Raw genomic sequence first — 21,657 nt, forward strand, 5'->3', positions numbered from 1 at the left:
GAGAAAATAGGCAACACAAAAGGGAAAGTGGATTTGCTCTGTGATATCCGAGATCTTGCCATTGCCTCCTGTTAATTATGATCTGAACTCTTGCCAAATCGTCATGCCATTTTCACTCAGCCTTGGAGCAGAATGCAAACTGCCTATAAAGAATGCCCTTTCTAGTTCATATTTTTAGAACTGCTTAAGAGGAATTATTACTGTGTCACTGGACTTTACAGCAGGCTCCTTAGTGTCCTCCAGTGTTAAGCTCTTTCCTCTTCAGTGGTGGCAATGGTGCCAAGTTGTGAATGCAAAGTTGTCATCTCTTCCCCTGTAACCTAATGCATCAGCAAATGCTGTGATTTCAGGAACGAGTTTTGCCAAGGAACAAGGAAGGCAGTGCACCTGTCAGTCTTGCCAGACAGAATTGTGTGGTGGAAAGAGTTTGGTCTGTTTTGCACAGTGTGTATCCAGCATTGGGATTTAAGGAGTAGCAGGACAACTGTAATATAAACTTCCTGCAAGCCAAGTACTCAGATGTGGCAAACACTTTTCACTGAGGGAGCGTAATTTATGCTCTGTGATCATGACGCACAGTGTATTATGTGGGGTTTACTGAGAAATTAATGTAACACTAGATAGAATCAAGGCCGAGTTCATATTCCCTCCTTCATCCCAGGTGCCAGCTAGTTTGCAGAGTAACGTGCTGTGTCTCCCACTTGCATTTAGGAGCATTCTGGAAGAGTCTTTCGACTTCAGTTTGACGAGTTCCAGATTGTCAGCAGCTCACACGATGACACCATCCTCATCTGGGATTTTCTGAATGACCCAGCTGCCCAAGCAGAATCCACTCGTTCCCCGTCCAGAACATACACCTACATCTCCAGATAAATAACACTACACTGTACCTCACACTCGCACAGGTAAAAAAAAAATCACAAAATAAAAGGAGGCTCAGAGGAGACACTGGATGTAGTACGAGCATGCTGCTTAAATAATTATCTGGATCTATCAGTATTTCTCGTCTTGGTTGTACAGTAATTACAGTGTCCTGTAAAAGTACAGGAGTGGTTTTGATACCTTAGAATAGGGACTTTATTTTGTGGCATGTGGCACCTATGACTCCCCCCAAAGAACTCTTCCTCCTCTGTCCATCATCATCAATAATTAAATCAGCTATCACTGCTGTCCAGAAGGAAGAAGGGTTTCTGCAGAGCGAGTAGAGCAGCTGCTGCCTAACAAGGGGATGCAGATGGCCTGACCCTGGGCAGTTGTCACCAGGCAGGAGGGTTTTGCCAAGAAGCATCAGCTTTATTCCCTCCCTCTGAAGTGGTGACCGTTCTCCTCACACTGCAGCAAGCTGATTCGAGATTACAGTTTGGCTAGGGGAGGAGACACTGAGGCACAAGCCCAGGCAAATTTAATCAAGATGCATCAACATGCAAAATAATTTACTGATAGGGCCTAGCCCTTGTTCTCTCTCACATAGCATGGCTGTTAAATTGTTCATATCAGAACCTGGCTAGTTTGCTCATCACCTTACCCTTGGTGAGCACAGTGTGGGGAGAACATAATGTTTCATAGGTTTGGGTCAGTTGTAGAGTGAATTTGATGTATATGAGTGAAGTGGGATAGCATGATTGCTCACTTTGGTGGGTACATGCACAGTTACTGTTAATAGCTTGTGAAAAATGGCAGAAGAGCTAACAGGCTTCTGCAAAGGTGTTTTCACAGTGACATTTTCCCATGAATCCATGATCCACATCATGGATCCTGTTTGACTGGTAACTGTATGCTGGTGCTCCAGACCTATCAGATCAGCTTTCTTGATTTTCTCAAACACTCTGGTCAATCAGATGTTCTTTCAAATCATTAAAAGATTTAGTACGAATGGGGTTTGTTTGGTTTGTTCTGTTTTTCGTTCCCAGGACTCATTTAAGCTGCAGTATTTAAATGCCAGGACAAAAGAACTATCCACGTAACCAATACTTGCTGAAGAGAGAGGCTCTCAGACTTGTTTCTGGAACAAAGTTGGCATGCGGTTGATCTCAGACAGGGTCTACTCAGCGCGGCTGACTGCTAAAGTGCTGCTATATCAGAAGATGACTTTTATCTTTCATGAACAGTTAACATTTTTAAACCTTCCCATCCCTTTCCTCTCTCATCCCCTTCTTCATGTTCACTCCTCTTCCCTTTACCCTGTTTGGTTCCCCTCCAAACCCAGTCACAGATGTCCTATGAATATATTTAAGATGTTGCCAGAATGTGTTGCTTTGCTGTTAAGCAGAAGATTTATAGCCACAGCGCATCCTGCTGAGAGTCACTTCAGGGTGGGTGGGAGGGTGGGTGGGGAGGAGGCTGCTTCTCTCAGACTGAAATCAATATCCATTGCTAGGCCTTTGAAAAAGCATTCAGCTCTGAAGAGCAACAGATACACAACAGCCAGACTGTCACTCTCCCCCCCCAGATCCAGCTTCCCTGTGGCTTTTGGCTGTTCTGACTGCAGACTTATTTTTTTTGTGGAGAGAGGACCCTTGAAATTTGACTATTATGAGCCAAACCAATCTCTTTCCTCTCCTGCCTGCTATGCTAACCCTTTGGAAGCTGGATGTGTATTGTAGTCTCCCTTAACATCTGCTCATTTGGGGAATGCTAATCAATGAAAAGTTAAACTCTCTTCTGCCAAAGTCCCAAGCATGATGAGCTGGGGCTGAGATCCTGTCCACCCCTGCCCCAGCTGAAATGTTGGCCCAGGACAGTATTTCACTAGCAAAGTGATTGTCTGTACCATCTTCCTCCTACTGTTTTCCCTGAAGACAGTATGTTGCTGATGACTTACGAATTATTCTGTAAATTGGAGAAAGTTTGAGTCTGTGGTGAGAAAGAAAGCTGGACATTGCTCTTTCCTTTCCATTCCTTCTCCCCTCAGAGAGGCTGTAGCTGGGTGCTGGAAGAGGGAGCTGCTAAAAACCTTGTGAAGCTCTCCAGAGCCATCCTAGAGTGGAGACATTACACAAACACTCTGGCCGTGACAATAAGACTTTGCCTCAATTGAATGACCAAATGCACAGTCCTCTGGAGATGTCAGATGGGTAAAATGAGTGTGGTCATGAAGACAGTCATTGCATTTAGCAGTGACTCCAGGCCATTTCTGCAGCATTTCTGGGGCTAGCCTTGCTAGAAGGCATTTGGAAGGAGAGCCTGTGGTGTGCTTGTCTAACCTGCATGCATGCTGCACTGTGGTTTAGGGACATGGGCTGATGAGTCCTTTTGCTGATAGCTGTGATGGATCTTTGCTTTCTAGCTGAGACTTTTGCAAAATGTGATTTTTTAGAAGATAAAAATAGCCCTGAAGAGGAGGGACATGAGAAACAATTCTGCATGTCTCTGAACTAGACAGAAGTCTAGGGGAAAACAGCTGTCTTCACAGAGCTGGAAGGAATTGCAGCAGGCCTGCATTTAGATCAGGAAAGACTGTGTAAATCAGCCCCTGGCCATTCCAGTTTTGTGCCCAGATCTCCTATACATCTGAAATAACCTCCACTGCCTTAGTAGGGAGTTGCTGCAATCCTACAGTAGGAAATTGATGCCCTTTATCTCTGAGCTGAAGGGGTTTAAACACCCTCTGAACTTGGCAGATGGGATTTTTTTTTTAGCTATTCTCATCAGCTTCACTTTGCTGGGGAAGCAGTTGCATTGTCTCTAATTGCTTGGGATGCGCTTTTCCACCAATGAAATTTAGCAAGGAGCTGGGCCAGGAGTCCCTAAAGAGCAGTCCAGAAAACGTGAATAATTTTGGTGACAGCTAAGACAGACAAGAAGGCGATGGAGTTACGGAGGAAGGAAAAGTTGGTGCTTGGGGAATACCTAGGGCAGTTTTTAAGGCACGTGGGCACAGCAGTGTTGAGCACTCAGTTCCCTGTGTTTTCATTGAGCCTAGAGACTGAGACTACATCAGCTCTAAAGAGCATCTCAAAGCTTGTGATGACACTCCTGTTTTCTGTTTGAACTACTGCTGTGAGAGTCAAACAGGTTAACAAGTCTGTTCAGGTAACACTGGCAGAGTGACTTACCTCTGCAGAGTCATAAAAGTTCTGAGTCACAATGATAAGTTCATCCACAACTAATTTTGGCACTACTTTTTAAGCCCAGGAAGGCTGTTTGGGCTTTCAGATAGCTCCACATATCATGAATACTGCAGTCCCAAAGCCAAAGTGGCAAAGGAGTGGAGAGAATCCAAGTTTACATCCCAGACTTTGGTGAGTTCAAGTTCTGAGTCTTAATGCTATTTGAACACTGTCCCCCTAAGTTCAGGTATTACCTGGTCTGCAGCATGGTTGCATGTCAGCAGGGCTTTATATGACCTTGGCTGTAGATTTAATAATTATTTTCCTCAGTTTGGTTATCCTGTCTTTCACATTGAGGTTATTGTAGAAAGCAGTGATCTGTTCCTCCAGCCACTGAAAGCTGCAGAACTCCCGAATATTTTAATTGTATCTTTGTGGCCAGCATGTACAAGGATGTGTTTTATTTTGCTGTTGAGAGAAATTGGGAGAACTGGAAGACTGGCTGACCAAACAGAGTCACCACCGTTGCAGGTTGTCCTTGGTTGTCATAGCCCTGCTGCTCCATGCTGCTGTTCTGTTGGGTCTTCAAGTGGTACCGTAATTTGTACTCTGCTGTATAGAGCTGTTTAAGGTACATATAGCAAGCAACTGCTGAAATCCGTTTTCGGCACATGGTAAGAAAGGTGTCTTACCCTCAAGAAGGGACTGTGTGTGGGTACTTCATACGGAACCCCAGAGGGGTGAGGATTCCTACCCCACTCCCCGAGTTGTAAAAATTTTCTCATGGCTAAGAAGGAAACTGAAGTTAACTGATCTAACTTGAACTTGAAACTGCCACAGCCTGACATTTGGTGGTGTTTATTGTGCACCCCAGGAGGAGCAATTTGGTAAGTAGATCTTCCAATGTCAGAAAAATGTGGCTTTTTCAAACTCCCTCCCCTTCCCTTAGAATATGTGTGCGTGTGTGTGTGAGTGTGCAAGAGTGCATGTGAGAGAGAGGTTTCAGCATGAACTGGATGGATAATCCCTCAGCCAGATTGGAGTAATTGCAGAGTTTATAATGAAAATAACTAGAATATGCCTGCTGAAAGGAGGTAAAAAGGGCTGGAAGTGTCTGTGGGCTTTAAGTGTTGCACATCGCTTTGAAATGAAATACCTCTGCTGGGTAGAGATCGGCACTTCTCCCACAAGTAGGAAGCTCACATGAGCCTTTCACCTTGAACCATGGGATGGAAAGTACTGGAGGTGTGGGACATTCAGAGCAGGACAGTCTGTTATGGCCACACCATCTCCTGCTTGTGAATCCTTTGCAGTAGGGCACAGTATTGCTGCGAATATTTCTTGTCCTTGAAGGAATACAGCTTGCTTTCAAATATGCAAATAGAAAATGGCATGAAGGAATTTGCAGTGAGATAACTCCTACAGCTGTCTCCTCTGGAGCAGCTCCCTCTGCTCCCTGTTAACATTCAAGGACAGGCACATCCGCTGTTGGAATGGAAGAATTCAGATGACAAGTTGAGAAGTCTGTGTTCATCAGAAACACTGAAATGCTTTACACTTGTTTCTAAACTGGAAGCTGACTCGGACCACCATGCTCTACCTACCCACCACCTGCTCCTGCTCCAAAGGATCCTTTTTTCTTTTTCTTAATTTTTTTTGAACACTGAAAAAGCTGGAGTGTATCATGTGCATTTCTCTGCTCCCAGGTATGTGTATCCTGCCCCTTCCACATGTTCCTTCCTCAGTCTGAGCTGAGCTCCAGGCTTGGTTCTGAGTTTTCTGGCATCCTGGCTCCAATGGGAAGCACATCTCCAGATTGGGCTATTGCTCGACTTCCTTTAACACCATTTTAGATCTGCCTTTTGTGGCTGATTATTCCTAAATTTACTGGGGAGGAGCAATATTTGCGTTTGATAAATTGCAAATACTAGCAGCTCTTTGTAGCTAGAGAAGTGGATAAGAAGGAACAGCCAGCCTTCCTACTTACTGCAGCCTTCCTACTGCGCTTAGTTGTGGCAGAAAAAGGAGATGACCCAAGTGGTGGAAAACTAGAGGGAGTATGGGGATAGCGATGGATTTCTACAAAAGTGGGGACAGTGCTGGAAATAGATCTTTTAGCTTGTGCAGTTGACTTGGAAGAATAGAGGTTTTCTGTGAGAACATCAGAAGTCATCAGGAGGTGATCCAGTAAGACCTCCAGTTGTTGAACTTGTCAGTTGATGCCCCTTTTAGGATGCATTGGAGGCATGAGGAGAAAGGAGTGGTCTAACCTGCTCTTGCCAAGAGAAGAATGAGCTTTTCCAGGGTCTCCAAGTGGCATGCATGATGCATCTGACATGCTGAGCTTTGCCCTACTGATACCCCCCAAAGCGATAAGTATCAGCTTCCCAGAAGGAAGGGGGAAACAGCAAGTGACCCAGCTGTCCTCAAAGGAGGTCTCCATATGAAGTCCTTCTATCCTGCTGGCAAATCCCTACTGGACTGATTGGCATGAGGGAATTGCAGTCTTTCTGCCCTCACTTTTAACTCAGAGACTTGCAGAAGCAGCAGGTCCCTTGGACGTGTTTGTTCTCCACACCCCAGCAGTGGGTTGAGAGGCACAGCTGCCTGCTGAGGCTGAGCATTTGGCTTGCTCTCCTTTGCCCCCTTACCCTTTTTGGTTTGGTTTGGTTTGATTGTTTGTTTTTTTTTTTTTAATGAGGTGTAGCCAACCTACTGGCAAAGCCCCAAAGCATCTCTCTCAGGGAGAGCCTTGGCACACTGCCAGACACTGTTCCCATTACTTAGTGCTTGTTCCCAAAGACCGCTGGGATTCCACATTTCTTGACTAGTGGATATCCCACAGGAGTTGGCAACACTGGTTAATCCTTAGTGATATTAAACTGATACTTTCAAAATTGGAGGGATACTGATGTACATGGATGCATAACAAACTCTTTAGGTATTACAGGCAGCTTCTAAATAAGTTCCTTTTTTTAAGAGCCTATCGCCCTAGAAGATATCCTGATTTCTGCTCAAGCAGGAGCCAAGTGCAGGTGTGGTCAGAAAATCAGCATGAAATACCAGTCTTTGTCACAGAGCAGCTCTGCTCATGCCTGCACAATGAATTTGTTGCCTTCACAGGCAAAGTGTTTTAACCTGCTGGCACTTGAGCACTGGTTTACATCTTAGCAAAACTCCACATGCAGGAGGCAGGCCAACCTCTCCCAGGCTGCTTGCAGTGGCTTTTACAAGGAGCTATCTGTGAGAATTTTTGGGTAATTCAATGTGAAAACATGGAGCTGCTTTCGAATGTAGAACTTTGCTTTCAGCTACTTTGTCCATACCACATGAGGCATTGCAGGGCTCAGCCTAGCCGCAGTTCTAGCATGGCAGAAAAACAATGTGACCTCAGCAAAGTGTATTGTCCCGTTTCTCCCCATCATCTTACGATGGTTGTGTTTAGGAGAGCGGCCTGGGCCAACCTGTGCTACATCATTCCTGCCTGCTCAGGCTGAGGTGGATGTGGAAGTGGGAGAGGTGAGAAAGAACATGGTTTCTCCAGAGTTTTCTGTTTGTTACTCTGCTATATTTGTTATCTGGATTCTTAAGTAATGAGTGCTTTGAATTTTGTGATTATGTTACGGTGATGTGTAGTTAATGTACTAATGTTCACTTGAGCTAGGATCATGGTAACAGTGTGGTTTGTTTTTCCTTTTTTTTTTAACTGTTCAGAAAATAACTTAAATACAACTACAAAGATTAAGCTGTGAATCTCTCCTGTTTTCCTTTCGGGGGGAAGGACACCGTCGAAATATCAATCCTATATCTTCCTCAAGCCCCATGTGTGTGAGTCACACTTCTACTACACGTGCACTGCGCACGATGTTTGCAGTGTGAACACCTGGAAGTGTTGGGGCTGAAGGGAGGACAGCTTTGCCCTGAGGCCAGGGTAGATGCAGCTTCACAGGACACACGGAGTCTGCAGTAGCCAGTCCCACCTCAGAGCTGCTGCTCATGGATGAGTGCAGCATAAAAGACTGCTCTGGCAGTCACAAAAAAAAAAAACACTCATTCCTAAAACCACAGCATACTTTTTAATTAACAAACTCTCCATTCATAGCTAACAGCCTCTGGCTGGGACAAATGAGTCCACCCTGTAAACCAGAGAGAGTGGATGTGACTGATAGAGAAGAGCTGGAGCCATCCTGTCCATTAAAAAGTGTGGGGGGGAAAGCTATAAGGATTTTGTGTTTTTCTGGGTACTGCTGCAAGATCCTGGTAGGAGAAGCACAAATTTGTTTTATAAGCTAATCAGAATCCTGCTGTTCAATAATGAGTGAGTAATTGACATATCGCAGCACTGCCACACAGTTCCATGGCTGGGGATGCTGTCGTGCTTACAGCTCGCTGGAATCCCAGCGCAAACACCCTTGCCCTCATAATACCTTTCTCTTAAAAATACTCTTTGGATAGCAGCCTTGGATCTTTCCGTTTTACTTAACAGCCCTTTTTAAAACAAAGGCCACCGTGGTTTTAAGATCCTGACACCAGGGGTGGTCAGAAAACAAACAAACCCCTGCACTCCCGACATCTCTCTCCCTGCTGGCTCCATTCTTGGGAACCAGCGGGGGACTGGAGATTGTGAAGGCTCCTGCTCTCTGAAGCGCTGGGAGCAGGATTCCTGTCACTTCCAATCGCCATCTCTCCTTGTGACAGGGTTTCCCAGCAGCCCCATTCTTTGTTTGGCAAGGGATTGCAGTTTTTATGCATATGTGTGTACATATATACATATATAGATATACATATTTACACCACTTTAACCTTTTCTGTTCCCTCTCTGCTCTTTCCTCACATCCAATAATAGACTTGGAAGAGGAGTTGCAGTGACGGGCTTTGGATCAGTCTGTAACACAGAATGCAGCTTGATTTAAACAACCTGTGACTGCCAGCACACACAAATGAGACCCCTTACCTTCTGTACTCACAGTCCCAGGTATCTGTGTGTACCCAAACAACACTGCCCAGCCCTACAAGAAACAGGTTCTCCTTGTGGGTTATGTATAGCTGTTCCTTAAATAGTCCTTCCCCTTTTTATCACTAACGTTTAAAGGGGAGGATCAGGGTCTTTATTCCAGATTTCTAGGACTGGGACAGTGCTGTGCTGCAGGGCATGAGGTGGAAAACTTCTCGCAGGAATTCAGGATTCGCATCCAAAAACTCAAGTACTAAAGAGTCTTTGAGAAGGAAAAACAATCTCAATTGTAAATTTCCACTGGAAAAGAATGAACACCACACAGATTTTCTTAAATAGATTCAGTGGTTAATTACCCTTTCTGTTTAAAAATGTCTGCCTTATTTCCACTTCAAATGAAGGAGAAAAGTAATGTTTGCCATAGCTTCAAATTAACAGCATTTGATCAACCTACAGCTTTAAAATGAAATCTTCTCTTGTTTGGTGTTTTTTTATTGTTATATACATGCTTTCAAGAGTAAGATACTTTCTTGAATGGGGGAATTGGCCAGTTTAGATTAGCTAGGCTAGAATGAATGTAATTCTTACAATAAATGTTCGGGATGAGTTCAGCAGTTGGTGGTTCAAAGAGGAGGCAGAGTGGCTGGGGAAACAAAAACCCTGAGCTCTAGTGCTGCACTGGATTTCTGTCCATCTGTCCTGGCAGCCCTGCAGGGGCAAGGGCTGCACCTGGTTCCAGCAGTGTCCTGGCCCCTTTTGTTTAAAGGCTTTGTGTGGTGGACTGCCCTGTGCAATGGCACACCTGTCAGCGCCCAGGAGAATGTGGAAATGATTCAGTGTTTTGTGGGAATAAGATGTCACCCCTCAGCTTGAGAGCCTGCTGTTCTGTATAGCTCTGCTTTTCCAAGTGCTCAGGTTGCTCCGCAGCCAATACACAAACTTCCCAGGACTCTGTTCCAGGAGGGGCTGATGGGGGAGAAGATGAGAGAGGAAAACTAAGATGCTGTTTGCAGTAACTATCCCATGCAAATCTAACATTACTGGCTGCAGCCATTGGAAGTCTCAGCCTGTTCCCTCTGCTGGTTGATCCTTCCTTGATGACTGAGGACATCTGATGGACAGGGATGTTATGCCCTTCTAGCAAGCTTCCAGGAGTGCATGTGAGTACCAGCCACTTCGCTTTACCCCTAAGAGAGCTCAGACTCATTCATTATATCCTCAAGGGATACTCTTTGCTTCTGATCTGTGTTACCTTCCCAGCTTGAGCTTTCTCTCCAAAATGCTTTGCTGACATGCATCTGGCTGGCAGGAGCAGATAGAAATCTCCAAACCACCAGGGAGGTTGCTGAGCTGTGGGGCTGGTGAGCCAGGGACCACTTAAGTTGGATAAGGAATAGGACCAGGAAAACCTGGGCTTGTAGAGGTCTCACCTGTACAGGTAAATAGCCTTCCTGCAGATGGAGAACAGTCAGATGGGCTTTCCAGTTCAACAAGGCAGAAATAGCAGCCTGAGTGGTGCTTTCACTGGGGACATGACTGACTTCCTTCCAGAGGCCACGGCGGTTTGAAGAAACTCGAGCCCCTGGTTAACATCACACAGCTGATGTGTCCAAAACTCCCTGTCCCGTGCCCAAAGCATCCTGCTGGCATTTACGAAGGCTGATCAGGGAAGGCTTCTCCTCGAAGGGGCAGTGAGGCAGGGAGGCTCCCAGACCATCTCTGTTTCTGCAGTGTCAACTCTGAAAGGGCAGTACTGGCAAACTGCTCTGACCTTCAGCGCTGTGGAGATGCCCATGAGCAGCTCTGCCTGCCGGGCCTGGGCTGCCAAGTTCCCTCTCCTCCAATGGGGGGAAAGGCTGCTAAGCAAAGCATCATATTGCCTTCATATGAGCCACTTACTGATTCCTTGTGGAATTTACCTAGCTTGGACTAGATGGTGGTGGGCAAACACCAAGAGGCAGCACTGAAGACCATGTCCTCTCTGAGAGATTTCTATTTTATCTTGGAAAAGGGCACAGACTCTCCCAGTGGATCTTCCTCTGCATTCCCCAGTCTTTCAGAAATCACCGTACCTTTTTTGTGTGTATGTTCCATGTCTTTGGTGTAGAGTCCTGCATGGCTGGCTCATGGCTGCCAGTACCTGCCCCTGGGGAGCTAGGAAAGGAGGCAGGAGGCACCAGATTTTGTGCCATTGCAGCAGGGTTAGCTCTGTCATTCCCCACCACACAAGCTGCTTGGAGCACAATGAATCCTGCCTCTGCCCACACCATGAACAGCTGGACTATCAGGAAGCCTTCAGGGCTCCCAACAGCATCTCCGTCCTCCTGGCCATTGCTCTGGGAAGGATGCGTGCTGGGACCGGCTCCTGCTGTTCTGCCTCTTCCAGTTCTCCTGGGTTTCTTTGCATGCCCAGGTACTGTGTGTCCAATGCCTTGAGGTGAGGAGATGGGGAGAGCCTCTGGAGACCGGGGCAGCAGCGAGGCAAGAGTGGGACAGGATCTCTGAGAGTGACAGTGGGAGGGGATGAGGAGGGTTTATGGGCTCACAGCTGCTTTCCCAGCCGTTGGGGGTATTTTAGCCTACATGGAACCAGGGGAGGAATGCCTGTAAAATGTGGAGACAAACTCCCTTGCAGCACAGAGCAGCGGCTGTTTCTCACCAGCACTTGTCTCGTCGTGTGCCACCATCACTGGGTCAGGTCACAGGAGTGTCTCCAATTAACCCAGCTCCCTAGTGACCCTTAATTATCACTCCAGGCTTTCCTCCTCCCCCTTCCTGCCCCAGCACGAGTTTCTCACCTCTAAATCTGCTGCTAAACCTCTGCTCCTAGCATCCCAGCAACTGCTGGGAACCAGTGGCAGTAACCCAGATTTATTCCCTAAATCAAGGCAGTGGCCACCCCCTGGTTTGGAACTGTGTCCTGAGGATGTGCCTGCTTCAGGATGCCCCAGAACCACCAAGCTGTGTGGTGAGAGAGAGGGCTGCAGCTGCAGGGATGAGCACAGGGCTTGTGGATGGGCATGGGCTTCAGTGGAGAGGAGCAGGGAAGCTCTGGGAGGGTTTTTAGATGGTACTTGCCAGGAGAGTACCAGAATGGAGGAGAGATGGCTGCTGCTGTTTCCTCTTCTAGCTGTGGCAGAGACGACTGGACTGGGCACATTTAACCCTCCAGGTGCTGGTCCCAGAGATGAGCCATGTGTGTACCTGGATGACTGGAATTGGAGCATGGCTGCAGGACACATCATGGCCTGGCTCAAACTCCTGTCCCAGGTTTGCTGCTTTGCCTTTTCTTAGCACAGGGCTTGGGGTGAATCCTGGGGGTGTTTAGGGCTGCCCTGCAACACTGCAAGTACTTTGGGCATGGCTGCATGTCCATCTCCTGCTGGGTCATCTCACCCCTTGGAATGTCCAATAAATGGACCTACTGCTCTGGGAACGAACTAGGACGATCCCCAGAAGAACTGTGGCTCCCTACAGGTCTCCCTTACTGTGGCTGTCACTGAGGTCCCTGCAGCCCAGCACTACTGCACAAAGGTAAAGGTGATGCCCCAGTCAAGACCTGGAGAAACTGAGTCTGGGCAAGACACAGGAGCTCTTGAGTGTGTGCCTGCCCTGGGAAAAGCTGAACACTGGGAAACTGGGAAGGGCTGGTGGCTGAGGGAGAGGGCCCGGTGCTTTCGGGAAGAGCTGAAGGCTCACACGGAGGGAGGAGACAGGAGCTGGAACATCCTATGTGGGAGGATGTGGTGCCCGGGCTCTCCCTCACCCCAGGCAGCCCGGTTTTGGCTGAGCATGCCCCACGGGCTTGGGTGCCTGTGCCTGTGGGGCTCTCCCAGCTCTGCTCTGGGAGAGCTTGCTCTGCTCTGCTCTGCTTTCCCGGCTCAGCAGGACCATCCTGAGTGGGGCCAGCCTGTCAGGACCTGTCCCTTTTAAGCCCTCGGAGCTGTTGCCAGCCGTGGCTTAGTGGGGTCCCCATCCTTTCAACTGGCTGTTCGGCAAATTAAGAGCTTGCTATTAGGCTGCTAATTAAAGGCACTTCATTAGCAGCAGGGGAAGCAGCTCCTGGCCGCAGCAAAATTGGATTCCTCTGAGCTGATATGAGCCGAGTCTCTCATCTCCTCTCCTCTCTGGTGCTGGGGGCTGTGCCCCTCCATGTCCAGCAAATGCACCTTCCCCGAGCCATGCCCATGTGACTGCCAGCCTCCTCCCGAGCCGCAGGGACGGGGCACGCCAGCCCCACGGTGGCAGAGGGGCCAGAGGTGATCGAGGTCTAGGGTGATGTGGGGCTGCCACTTCGTCCAGAGCCTCGGGGGTGGTGTAGTGATGTTGCCGTGCTTACGGTCCCCGGGGCCACCCCCGTTTGGAGGGGACATGCGGGAGCTCTCAGCGGTGACAGAGCATCACATCGGTCGTCCCGCTGTCCCCAGGCTTGGCCGTAACCCCTCAGCGGGCTGGGCAGCCCGGAGGTGCTGCCCCTGCCCTCGGCGAGGGAGGAGGTCCCCGGACTCCTCCTCCGACCGCTCAGGCGCCTCCAATGAGCCCCGGGGCACCCGGGCTGCCTGCCCTGCCCTGCCTTCCCTTCCCTCACCCCCTCCTTCCTCCATCTAAAAATGGGAGAGACCAGCCAGGCTGCCGGACCGGGGCTGCCTTCCTCGCCCTCTCCTTCTCCTCCCTCCCGGCGCTCCGCCTGCAGCCTCTCCCCGACGGTCGGGAAAGGGACCCCGCGACCCGGCGGGGACATCACCGGGGTGAGCTGTCCCTGTGGGCCGGGGGGGCTGCGCCGTCCCTGCTCCCCTCCTGCCTTACGGTGTCCCCATTCCCCCAGGACCCTGGCCTGACGCCCCCATGGCCCACCCTCCCTTTTTTCCCAGCTCGGGATTCCTGATGGGATTAGAGGGGATTTGCTGTGCGTGAGCCGGGAGCTGCTGGGTGCTATGGATCCGGCTACCGTGCGGGGGGTGTTGTGAGGAGGGCCGGGCTCTGGGTGCTGGGGAGCGTGACTGCTCCCGTGGGATGCAGACTCACTCCGCATCCACTCCATTCCAGTCCTGTCGCTGAGGGGATGGAGACGCCCATTGCTAGGGGGGAGACAGCCGGGTGCAGCACCCAGAGGTGCTCCTGCAGCTGGAAGTGCTCTGAACGCTCCTGGGCACACAGACCCTGGGGTGCGCCGGGTCAGGGCACGGGGTTGTTCCCCCGCGGCCATCGGCTCTGCGCAGGAGACAGAGGTGTTGGTGGGGGCAGTGGTAGGAGGTGGGTGCATGGAGTGTTTGGGGAAGGGGGCTGGGACCTTCCCTGGGAATCTGCACCTTTCAATGGTGCTGGGCCGTTCGCAGCGGCGCCATTTGAGTGCCCCATCGAGGGAAGGGGATGGGTGTCCCTCCCTCCTCTTCCTGCTCCTTTCCATCTGCTGCCCACTCCCAGCTGGGGACAGGGTTGCCCATGTTACTCAGGCTGGGCCCACGCCAGGGTTAAAAAAGCCTCTCACTGCAGCCACAAGACCAATCATGGGGAAGCTGGATTGTTTGGGCTGGGTGCTGGGCACTGGCAAGAAGAGGTGCTCAGCTCAGGGCTCCATCACATTTGGGTCTTGGCTCTGGGCCAGGATCATCCCTACTTGGAGAAGGGGCAGTGATCCAATACAGTTCATGACACATGATCTTGGTCCCTGGCTCTGCTGACCAGGGCCATGCTCATCCTTCCTCCTCTCTCCCAGCATCTCACCTTCCCCCTGCTGTCGGTCTCCCTTCTGGTGTCTTTTGGCTCCTCCATGCTCTATGGCTACAACCTTGCCGTGGTGAACTCTCCAGCAGTGGTAAGGGACAGGCAGCCTCTCTGGGAGCAGGGAAAAGGGCTCTATATCCCTCCCTAGGAGGGTGGAGGGACCACTACCCAACATCCCCACATCAAAATGCTGGCATTTTCCTTGGGCAGTCACCCATGGAAAGTAGTCCAGGGAGAGGAATGGCATGGGAGGGACATGGGAGGCTGTGTTCATGTACTCCAAACTGGTCCCCCTGGCAAGGCAGAGGCTGGGGAAAGCTGGCCACAGCCTCCTTGCTCTACCTCAAGCTCTGTCTGGGGCATCTTTAAGCTGCCATTAAGCCTCTCCGGTGATGAAACAGGCTGAGCAACCCAACCAGCACATCGCAGTCATCCCCTGTCATGTCTTGCCCTGCATCTCCTGCAGTGCTGTTGAACTCATGACATTGTTCCTATAGAGCCTGTCTCCCCTTGTCTTCCTCTTTCTCCCAGTACATTTGGTGCCCATGTGTGTCTCTGTCCTGCAGCACATAAAGGCTTTCTACAATGCCACGTGGTCTCAGCGGTACGGACATGAGCTGACCCCTGGCCCCCTGACCCTCCTCTACTCCCTGACTGTCTCCATCTTTGCCCTGGGAGGGCTGGTGGGCTCCCTGCTGGTTGGGATGCTGGTGGAGCGGTATGGCAGGTAAGGGTGTCATACCATGGGACAGGGGGATTGAGGGATGGGGTGGGACTGGAGGAGCTGCCCTTCTGCCTGTGCCTGCTAGGAATGGTGCTCTGAGCCGCAGTGCTCTCCTCGTCCTCCTGGCCGGCGGCTTCATGGGCTTCAGCCGGGAGCTGGGGTCCCCTGAGATGGTGATCATCGGTCGCTCCATCACAGGGCTCCACTCAGGTAGGCTGTGCACAGACCCTTCCTCGCAGCTCAGTCCCCTACAGGCCCTTCCCTGGGGGCTGGAGAAGACTTCGTATTCCCCACAGGCTCTGTGGTGGGTTCTCTGGCACGGACAGGGCCACCTCCCTGGCCACGGGGTCCCTACTGTGGATGATGTTGGGAATGGGGGGAGATGCACTGAGTCTCTGTCCAAGCACCTTTCTCCCCACTGCCTCTCCCATCCCAGTCACTCCTGTCCCTGCCAGGTATCTGTCTCAGTGTGGTGCCCCTCTACCTGGGAGAAATTGCCCCCAAGAACCTGCGGGGTTTCCTGGGCCTCATGCCCAGTATCTTCATCTGCCTGGGGGTTTTTGCTGCGCAAGTCCTGAGCCTCCCAGAGCTGTTGGGCGAGGTGAGCACAATACCCCAGCCCACATGTGCTGGACCCTGCTCTGCCTTCCCCGTGACATGTCCTATTTCAACTCCTCTCAGGACAGATTCTGGCCCCTGTTGCTGTCAGTGGTGGTTGTTCCTGCCTCCCTCCAGCTCCTGCTGCTGCACTGCTTCCCTGAGAGCCCACGATACCTGCTGATAGAGAGAAATGATGTCTGTGGAGCCACCAAGGGTGAGGGAATATCCTGAGGGAGACTGGCTCCAGCAGGTGCTGGGTGCTTGTCCAAGGTCTCCCAAGACCAAGGTGCATCCTTGTGGCACCCTTCCACACCCAGACCTCACAGCCCACCACAATCCTTGTGGTTCAGCCCTTCCATCCCATGCAGTTGTGCCATCACTGTGGGAGAGGCTTTTCCCAAGTTCCTGTGGGTGCTGAGCCCCATAGGTCAGGGAGGTCTCCTGGGGAGGCTGAGGCAGGGCAGAGCCAAGCCCCTGCCCTGTGCCATACCAACGAGCATGCACCCTGGGATGGGGAGACGTGTGTTCGTGACCCCTGCTCTCCCCACAGCACTGCACCAGTTCCTGGGGACCCCTGATGTGCAGGATGTGATCGAGGAGATGAAGGAGGAGCAGCGGTCGCTCTCCTCCATGGAGATGGTCTCTGTGTGGCAGCTGCTGCGGGACCGCTCTGTGTACTGGCAGACCCTCTCAGTGGTGGTGGTGAATGCCGGCATGCAGCTCTCGGGGATCGATGCCGTAAGCTCTGCAGGGTCCTTGCTCCAGGACCTGGCTCTGCAGAGGCTGAGCTGAGACCTGGCAGCTCGTTTCTTCAAGTGCCCTGTGGTTCCACCCCCCACACTCATGCTCTGTCCCCTCCTCGGCAGATCTGGTTTTACACCAACATCATCTTTGAGAACGTTGGGATCCCTGTGTCCCAGATCCCCTACACCACCGTGGGCACCGGCGTCATTGAAATCATTGCTGGGCTGATTGGGGTGAGTGATGGATGGACAGATGGACGCAACCCCTCCGTGCCTGAGCCTTGCTGTCAGTTCCCAGCACCATCAAAAAGGGGGGCAGAATGGATTCCTCCCTCCCTCTTTTCTGGGGGGACAGAGGGTTTGGCAGGGAAATGGGGATGGGAGATGGGATGAGACAGGCTCAAGCTGGGGTTCACATCTAGGAGGGGTGAGAGAATTTTGGGGTAGCAGGGAGGTTGGGGAGAGATGCCAGGCAAGGAGCAGGTTGGAGATGATGGAGGGTGCTAGAGGTTCCTTCTGGCTCCCACTTTCACTGTCACTTTGTTAGCAGAGCCACATGTCTCAGTCTGCCCCCCCAGCCAAGCACTGGCCTGGTCCCAGACTAGCAGCTCTGCCTCCGCCCAGCCAGCCCTCATTTAGCTGGAGAGTTAGCACTGGGCTGGGCAGATTGATGTCCCTTGTCCCATCTGCAAGTGTCACCCAGAGCCATCCCAAGCCACCCAGCACTAAATCCATGCCGTGACAATTAGAGAGATGGATGGCAGTGGCTGTTCCCAGAAAACTGGGGATGAGTGGGGGGCTCTCCCCTCTCCCCATAGCTCAACCCACTGCAGAGTAGGCCCCCTGCCTCTCTGAAGAGTGTTCCCTTCTCCTCTTCCCTGGCTGTGGGGCTGCCCCAGCCCCCCGGCAGCTGCCCGGCATGGAGCCAGATTGCTCAGGAGCAACCCCTCAAATGGCCCCCAATGGACACGCTGAGATTGGTTATAAAATTACAGGCATTTGTTCTGCTGTCAATACCCTGCCTGCTCCAGCCGCTGCACTGCCCGCCCACACCCTGCCTCTGCCCACTGCCCCACAAACACCCCGTGCCCAGCTCAGCACCTCCGCTTGGCACTGGTGGGAATTCAGCATTAGGGTCACCCTAGTCAGCCCCGACCCTGCAGCCTAATGGGGCTATGTGGGACCCCTCTCCTGCCCCACGCATGCTCGTCCCTCGCACTTTACTTTACATGTGCCAGCCCCAGCCCTGGAGCTCTGAGCTAGGGCTGCCCAGGAGCATCCTCCCTCCTTCAGCTGGATCTGGGGTTCAGGGGTGCTCCCATCCACCTTGGAGATCCCCACCACCCCTCTGTTCTCCCCTGGCAGTGCTTCACCATCGAGAAGGTGGGCCGGCGGCCTCTCATCATCATCGGCTTCTGTGCCATGGGCATCTGCTCGGCTGGCATCACTGTCTCCCTGCTGCTGCAGGTTGGTCTGGCCACTGCCACCCCCAGGGCCACTGCCACTCCCCGGGCTGGGGCTGCAGCATTAACGGGGGCTGGGTGATGTAAGGCTGGGTGTCATCCCACGGGAGGAGGGAGGATCATGCAAGTAGAGAGGTGAGCTGGCTCTTCCAAGTAATGTTTTCCCTTTGGAGTTAAAGAGAAGGAAATTTTAGCGCAAAGAACAACAAAAAAAGAAAACACGAATTCAAATGAGAAAAGTTCTGATGCTTCTGGTAGATTTTCTGCAGAAATAGTTGTTACCAGAGAGGCAGCTGTGAAATGCCAGGGGAGGTGGAGAGGTTTGCAGGGTCCTCCTTTTGCTGTTTTGCTCCCAGGGGATGTTCCCGTGAATCTGGGGACATCTCAACATCAAGACCTGCGGATCTCGGCCAAAGCTGAACTTCACTAGCTTTGCCCCAAACCACGCATTGCTTGTCTGCATCTCACTGATGTGTCCTGTGGGGCCACTGTCTCCAAGGGCCACCACTGAGCCAAGTGGCTTCAGCCCAGTGTCCCCTCACAGGCTGCCCTGCCCTGGATGCACTACGTCAGCGTCGCCTGCGTGGTCGGCATCATCGCTGGCTTCTGCATGGGACCAGGTGGGGCTGGGGGAGCAGGGGGGTGATGGGGTGGGGATGGGGATCCCAGGGGACCACCAGGATTTGCAGGCAGGTGACAGAACCTGAGCCTTGGCCCTGCCCCTGTGGCCAGGCCCTGGGCTGCACCCCACAGGTGAAACCCCCCACAAACCCATCCAAGCCCCATACATCCCTAGGGCACACTCTACCTCCTCCTCCTCTTCCCTGCTTCAGAGCCAAGCAGGATGAAAGCCCTGGCAGCCTTACCCAGACCTCTCTGGAGGTGCCTCCCATCACAAGTGGGGCTGATGAGCATCATCCTGTCCCTAACCAAGTGCAGGCTCAAACAACCAGGAGTGAAACCTGGACTGGTTTACCCAGTTGATGTATTAGCAGAGCTGCCAACAGATCTGTAATTCATCCTCAGCCCAGACCTTATTCACTGTAATTACATCTTTAATTAGGATTTTAATGGCTCATTGTTCACAAACAATGATGAATAGGAGTTTTAAAACAAAAAAAAATACATATATCTCTGTTCTGGGTGAGCTGTGAGTAAGAGTCCATCGGGGGCTCCACTCCTCCCTTACTTCTTAGCACTTGTTTTTTGGTTTATCTTTTCCATTGGAGCATCCTTTATAAAGAGGTCCCAGCCAGACCTGTTCCAGGCAGTGGGACTCCAGGCACATCAAATACAGTCCCTTGCCAGATTCCCATGTGTCTTGGGATGTCCTCTGGACCTTGGATCCTGCCCTCCAGCACAGGGACAGTCCTGGGACCCATGGGTGCTACTCTCATCGCAGGAGATGCTGAGTCCTTACAGGAGAAGTAGTTGCAACCCATGTCCAGTTTTTAGTCCAGTAACAAGTTGGCTTGGAAAATCATTCCCACACACATGGGTTTTTTCACCGTACATGGGAGAAGCAGTTGGAAAATACCATTTCTGTGTCCTGTGGGAAATTCTGATGCTCAGAAATGTGGTTGTTTCTTTCTTGCCTAAATTAACCACAGTGGGATAAAAGCTAATTGATAGAAGGAAATTTTCTAAACTGTTTTGATCAAGGGAGGCTGGAAAGGGCATTATGGAGGGTGCCAGGAAGATTTTTCTCTGTGTCTGTGATCTCTAGGAGATTTAACGTATCAGCATTTAGAAATATTATTGGAAAATGAGGATCCAGGTGAAATATTCCACCTTTATTTCAATTCAGTCTGAAGCTTCCAGTAATGCAGATTGTGAAACTGGCCTCAGCACTCAGCAATGTGCAAGTGTGGTATGTCAGACGGGACATCACCCACCCACCGAGACATATCCCAAAAGGAGGCCAAGGGCAGGACACTGGTCCACAACACTTGCCATCTCCTCCAGCTGTCCCAGCACCAGTTTAAACTCAAGTTTAAATCTTGAGTCTTGCTGGGCTCCAGGCCTTTGGCCACAGGAATGAGATGGACCAGACCTGTCGACCCCAGGGGTGCTTGAGGCAGCCCTTCCCCCATATCCTTGATCTGTCCCTTCCCCCTGCAGCTGGTGTCCCCTTCCTGATGACAGCCGAACTCTTCACACAGTCGCACCGCCCAGCTGCCTACATTGTGGGGGGGTCCCTCAACTGGCTCTGCAACTTCACCGTTGGCTTCATCTTCCCCTTCTTGCAGGTACCAGTCCAGAGGGGCTGTGGAAGGAGGAGGGAATGGACACAGCCCTGCTGCTCCCCCAGCATGGGGTGCCAAACCAGGCTTAACCTGAGAGATGCTCATGCTCCTGGCTCAGCTCAATGCTGGCCAGAGCCAGCCAAGGGAGGGGTGATGGGAGGGGACGCTGTCCCATGCCATGCCCAGTTTGGGGGTGCCTGACTCTCTGTCCCATCCTACTCTTATTGTCCTCAGATGTCAACTGGTGCCTTTTGCTACCTGGTTTTCTGTGGTGTCTGCCTGCTGGTGGCCCTGTATGTCTACTTCATCATCCCTGAGACCAAGAACAAAACCTTCATGGAGATCAGTCACATCTTTGCCACCCGCCGCTCCGTCCTCTCCTTCCCAGCCCATCTCATTGGAATGATGAGGCTCGATGGCTATGGGACCTTGGAGAGCAGCTCCATGGAGGGCTCGGGCTCCAGCCTGCCCTGATCTGGGTGGGCTGGAGGGAATGGGGGTGGTGGAGGAAGCTCGGGGCTAGGGAAGAAAGTGGGGGTCAATTTGTTCTGACCTGGTCAGCTCTGGGTCTCCCAGGACATGTCCCTGTGCCACAGCCTTTTTCCAAGATGATGCACTTGGGTTGCACTGACCACTGTGCATGACCCCCATTCTGGAAGAGATGCCCCCACAGAGACGAGGGCACCTCCTGTGGCAGGGGTGTCTCATCACCTTGCCAAGAGCTGCCCACATGAGCTGTTTAATAAAGACCATTGCCACCAGAGCCATTGTTTGGCAAGTTCAGCCTGGAATGGCAGCAAGCTGTAGTGTGATGGAATGGGTGGGTGCTTCCCCAGTGCCAAGGAAGAGCAGAATGGGATGAGGGATTTGTCCTCCTCCCCAGAGAGGCTGGAAAGGTCAAAGGGAGAGTGATCAGGATGTCTCCTAGGCTCTTGCTTCTTACCCACCAGGTCATTCAAAGCCAGAAGCTGTTGAAGAAGGGACACAGAGTAGTTCTGAGCTAGGGGAGACTGTCCAGCCGCTGTGCCCCTCCACAGCCTGCTGGAAACCCCTTGGTGCCTGGCCTAGTGTACTGGCCCCAAAGAGTGCTCCCATGGGGTCCCTGCATCCTTTGCCCTTGAGGACAAAAGGATCCAGGATATACCCACATCCCT

At 51.5% G+C, this 21,657-nt stretch overlaps 2 protein-coding genes across 3 annotated transcripts in view; both read left to right on the forward strand.

Annotated features, from left to right (window-relative positions):
* Nucleotides 1-3,339, forward strand: part of BTRC (beta-transducin repeat containing E3 ubiquitin protein ligase) — a 100,533-nt gene extending 97,194 nt beyond the window's left edge. For both annotated transcript variants that reach the window (XM_027907896.1, XM_027907904.1), the window contains 2 exons: nt 712-905; nt 1,911-3,339. In XM_027907896.1, coding sequence (XP_027763697.1) covers nt 712-873 — 162 coding nt within the window. In that variant the 3' untranslated portion in view covers nt 874-905; nt 1,911-3,339. The remainder of the gene's footprint in view (nt 1-711; nt 906-1,910) is intronic.
* A 10,274-nt stretch (nt 3,340-13,613) lies between these two features.
* Nucleotides 13,614-21,208, forward strand: LOC114071692 (solute carrier family 2, facilitated glucose transporter member 9-like). The gene is made up of 12 exons (XM_027909540.1): nt 13,614-13,751; nt 14,720-14,818; nt 15,294-15,454; nt 15,537-15,661; nt 15,907-16,052; nt 16,133-16,265; nt 16,602-16,789; nt 16,918-17,028; nt 18,160-18,261; nt 18,802-18,877; nt 20,379-20,506; nt 20,738-21,208. The coding sequence occupies exons 1-12, from the start codon at nt 13,614-13,616 to the stop codon at nt 20,975-20,977; spliced, it is 1,647 nt and encodes a 548-aa protein (XP_027765341.1). The 3' UTR covers nt 20,978-21,208.
* Nucleotides 21,209-21,657: the final 449 nt, after the last annotated feature.

The sequence above is a fragment of the Empidonax traillii genome, unplaced genomic scaffold, assembly GCF_003031625.1.
Source record: "Empidonax traillii isolate 1590-97213 ecotype Southwest subspecies unplaced genomic scaffold, ASM303162v1 scaffold27:size3997909, whole genome shotgun sequence".
NCBI lineage: Eukaryota > Metazoa > Chordata > Aves > Passeriformes > Tyrannidae > Empidonax > Empidonax traillii.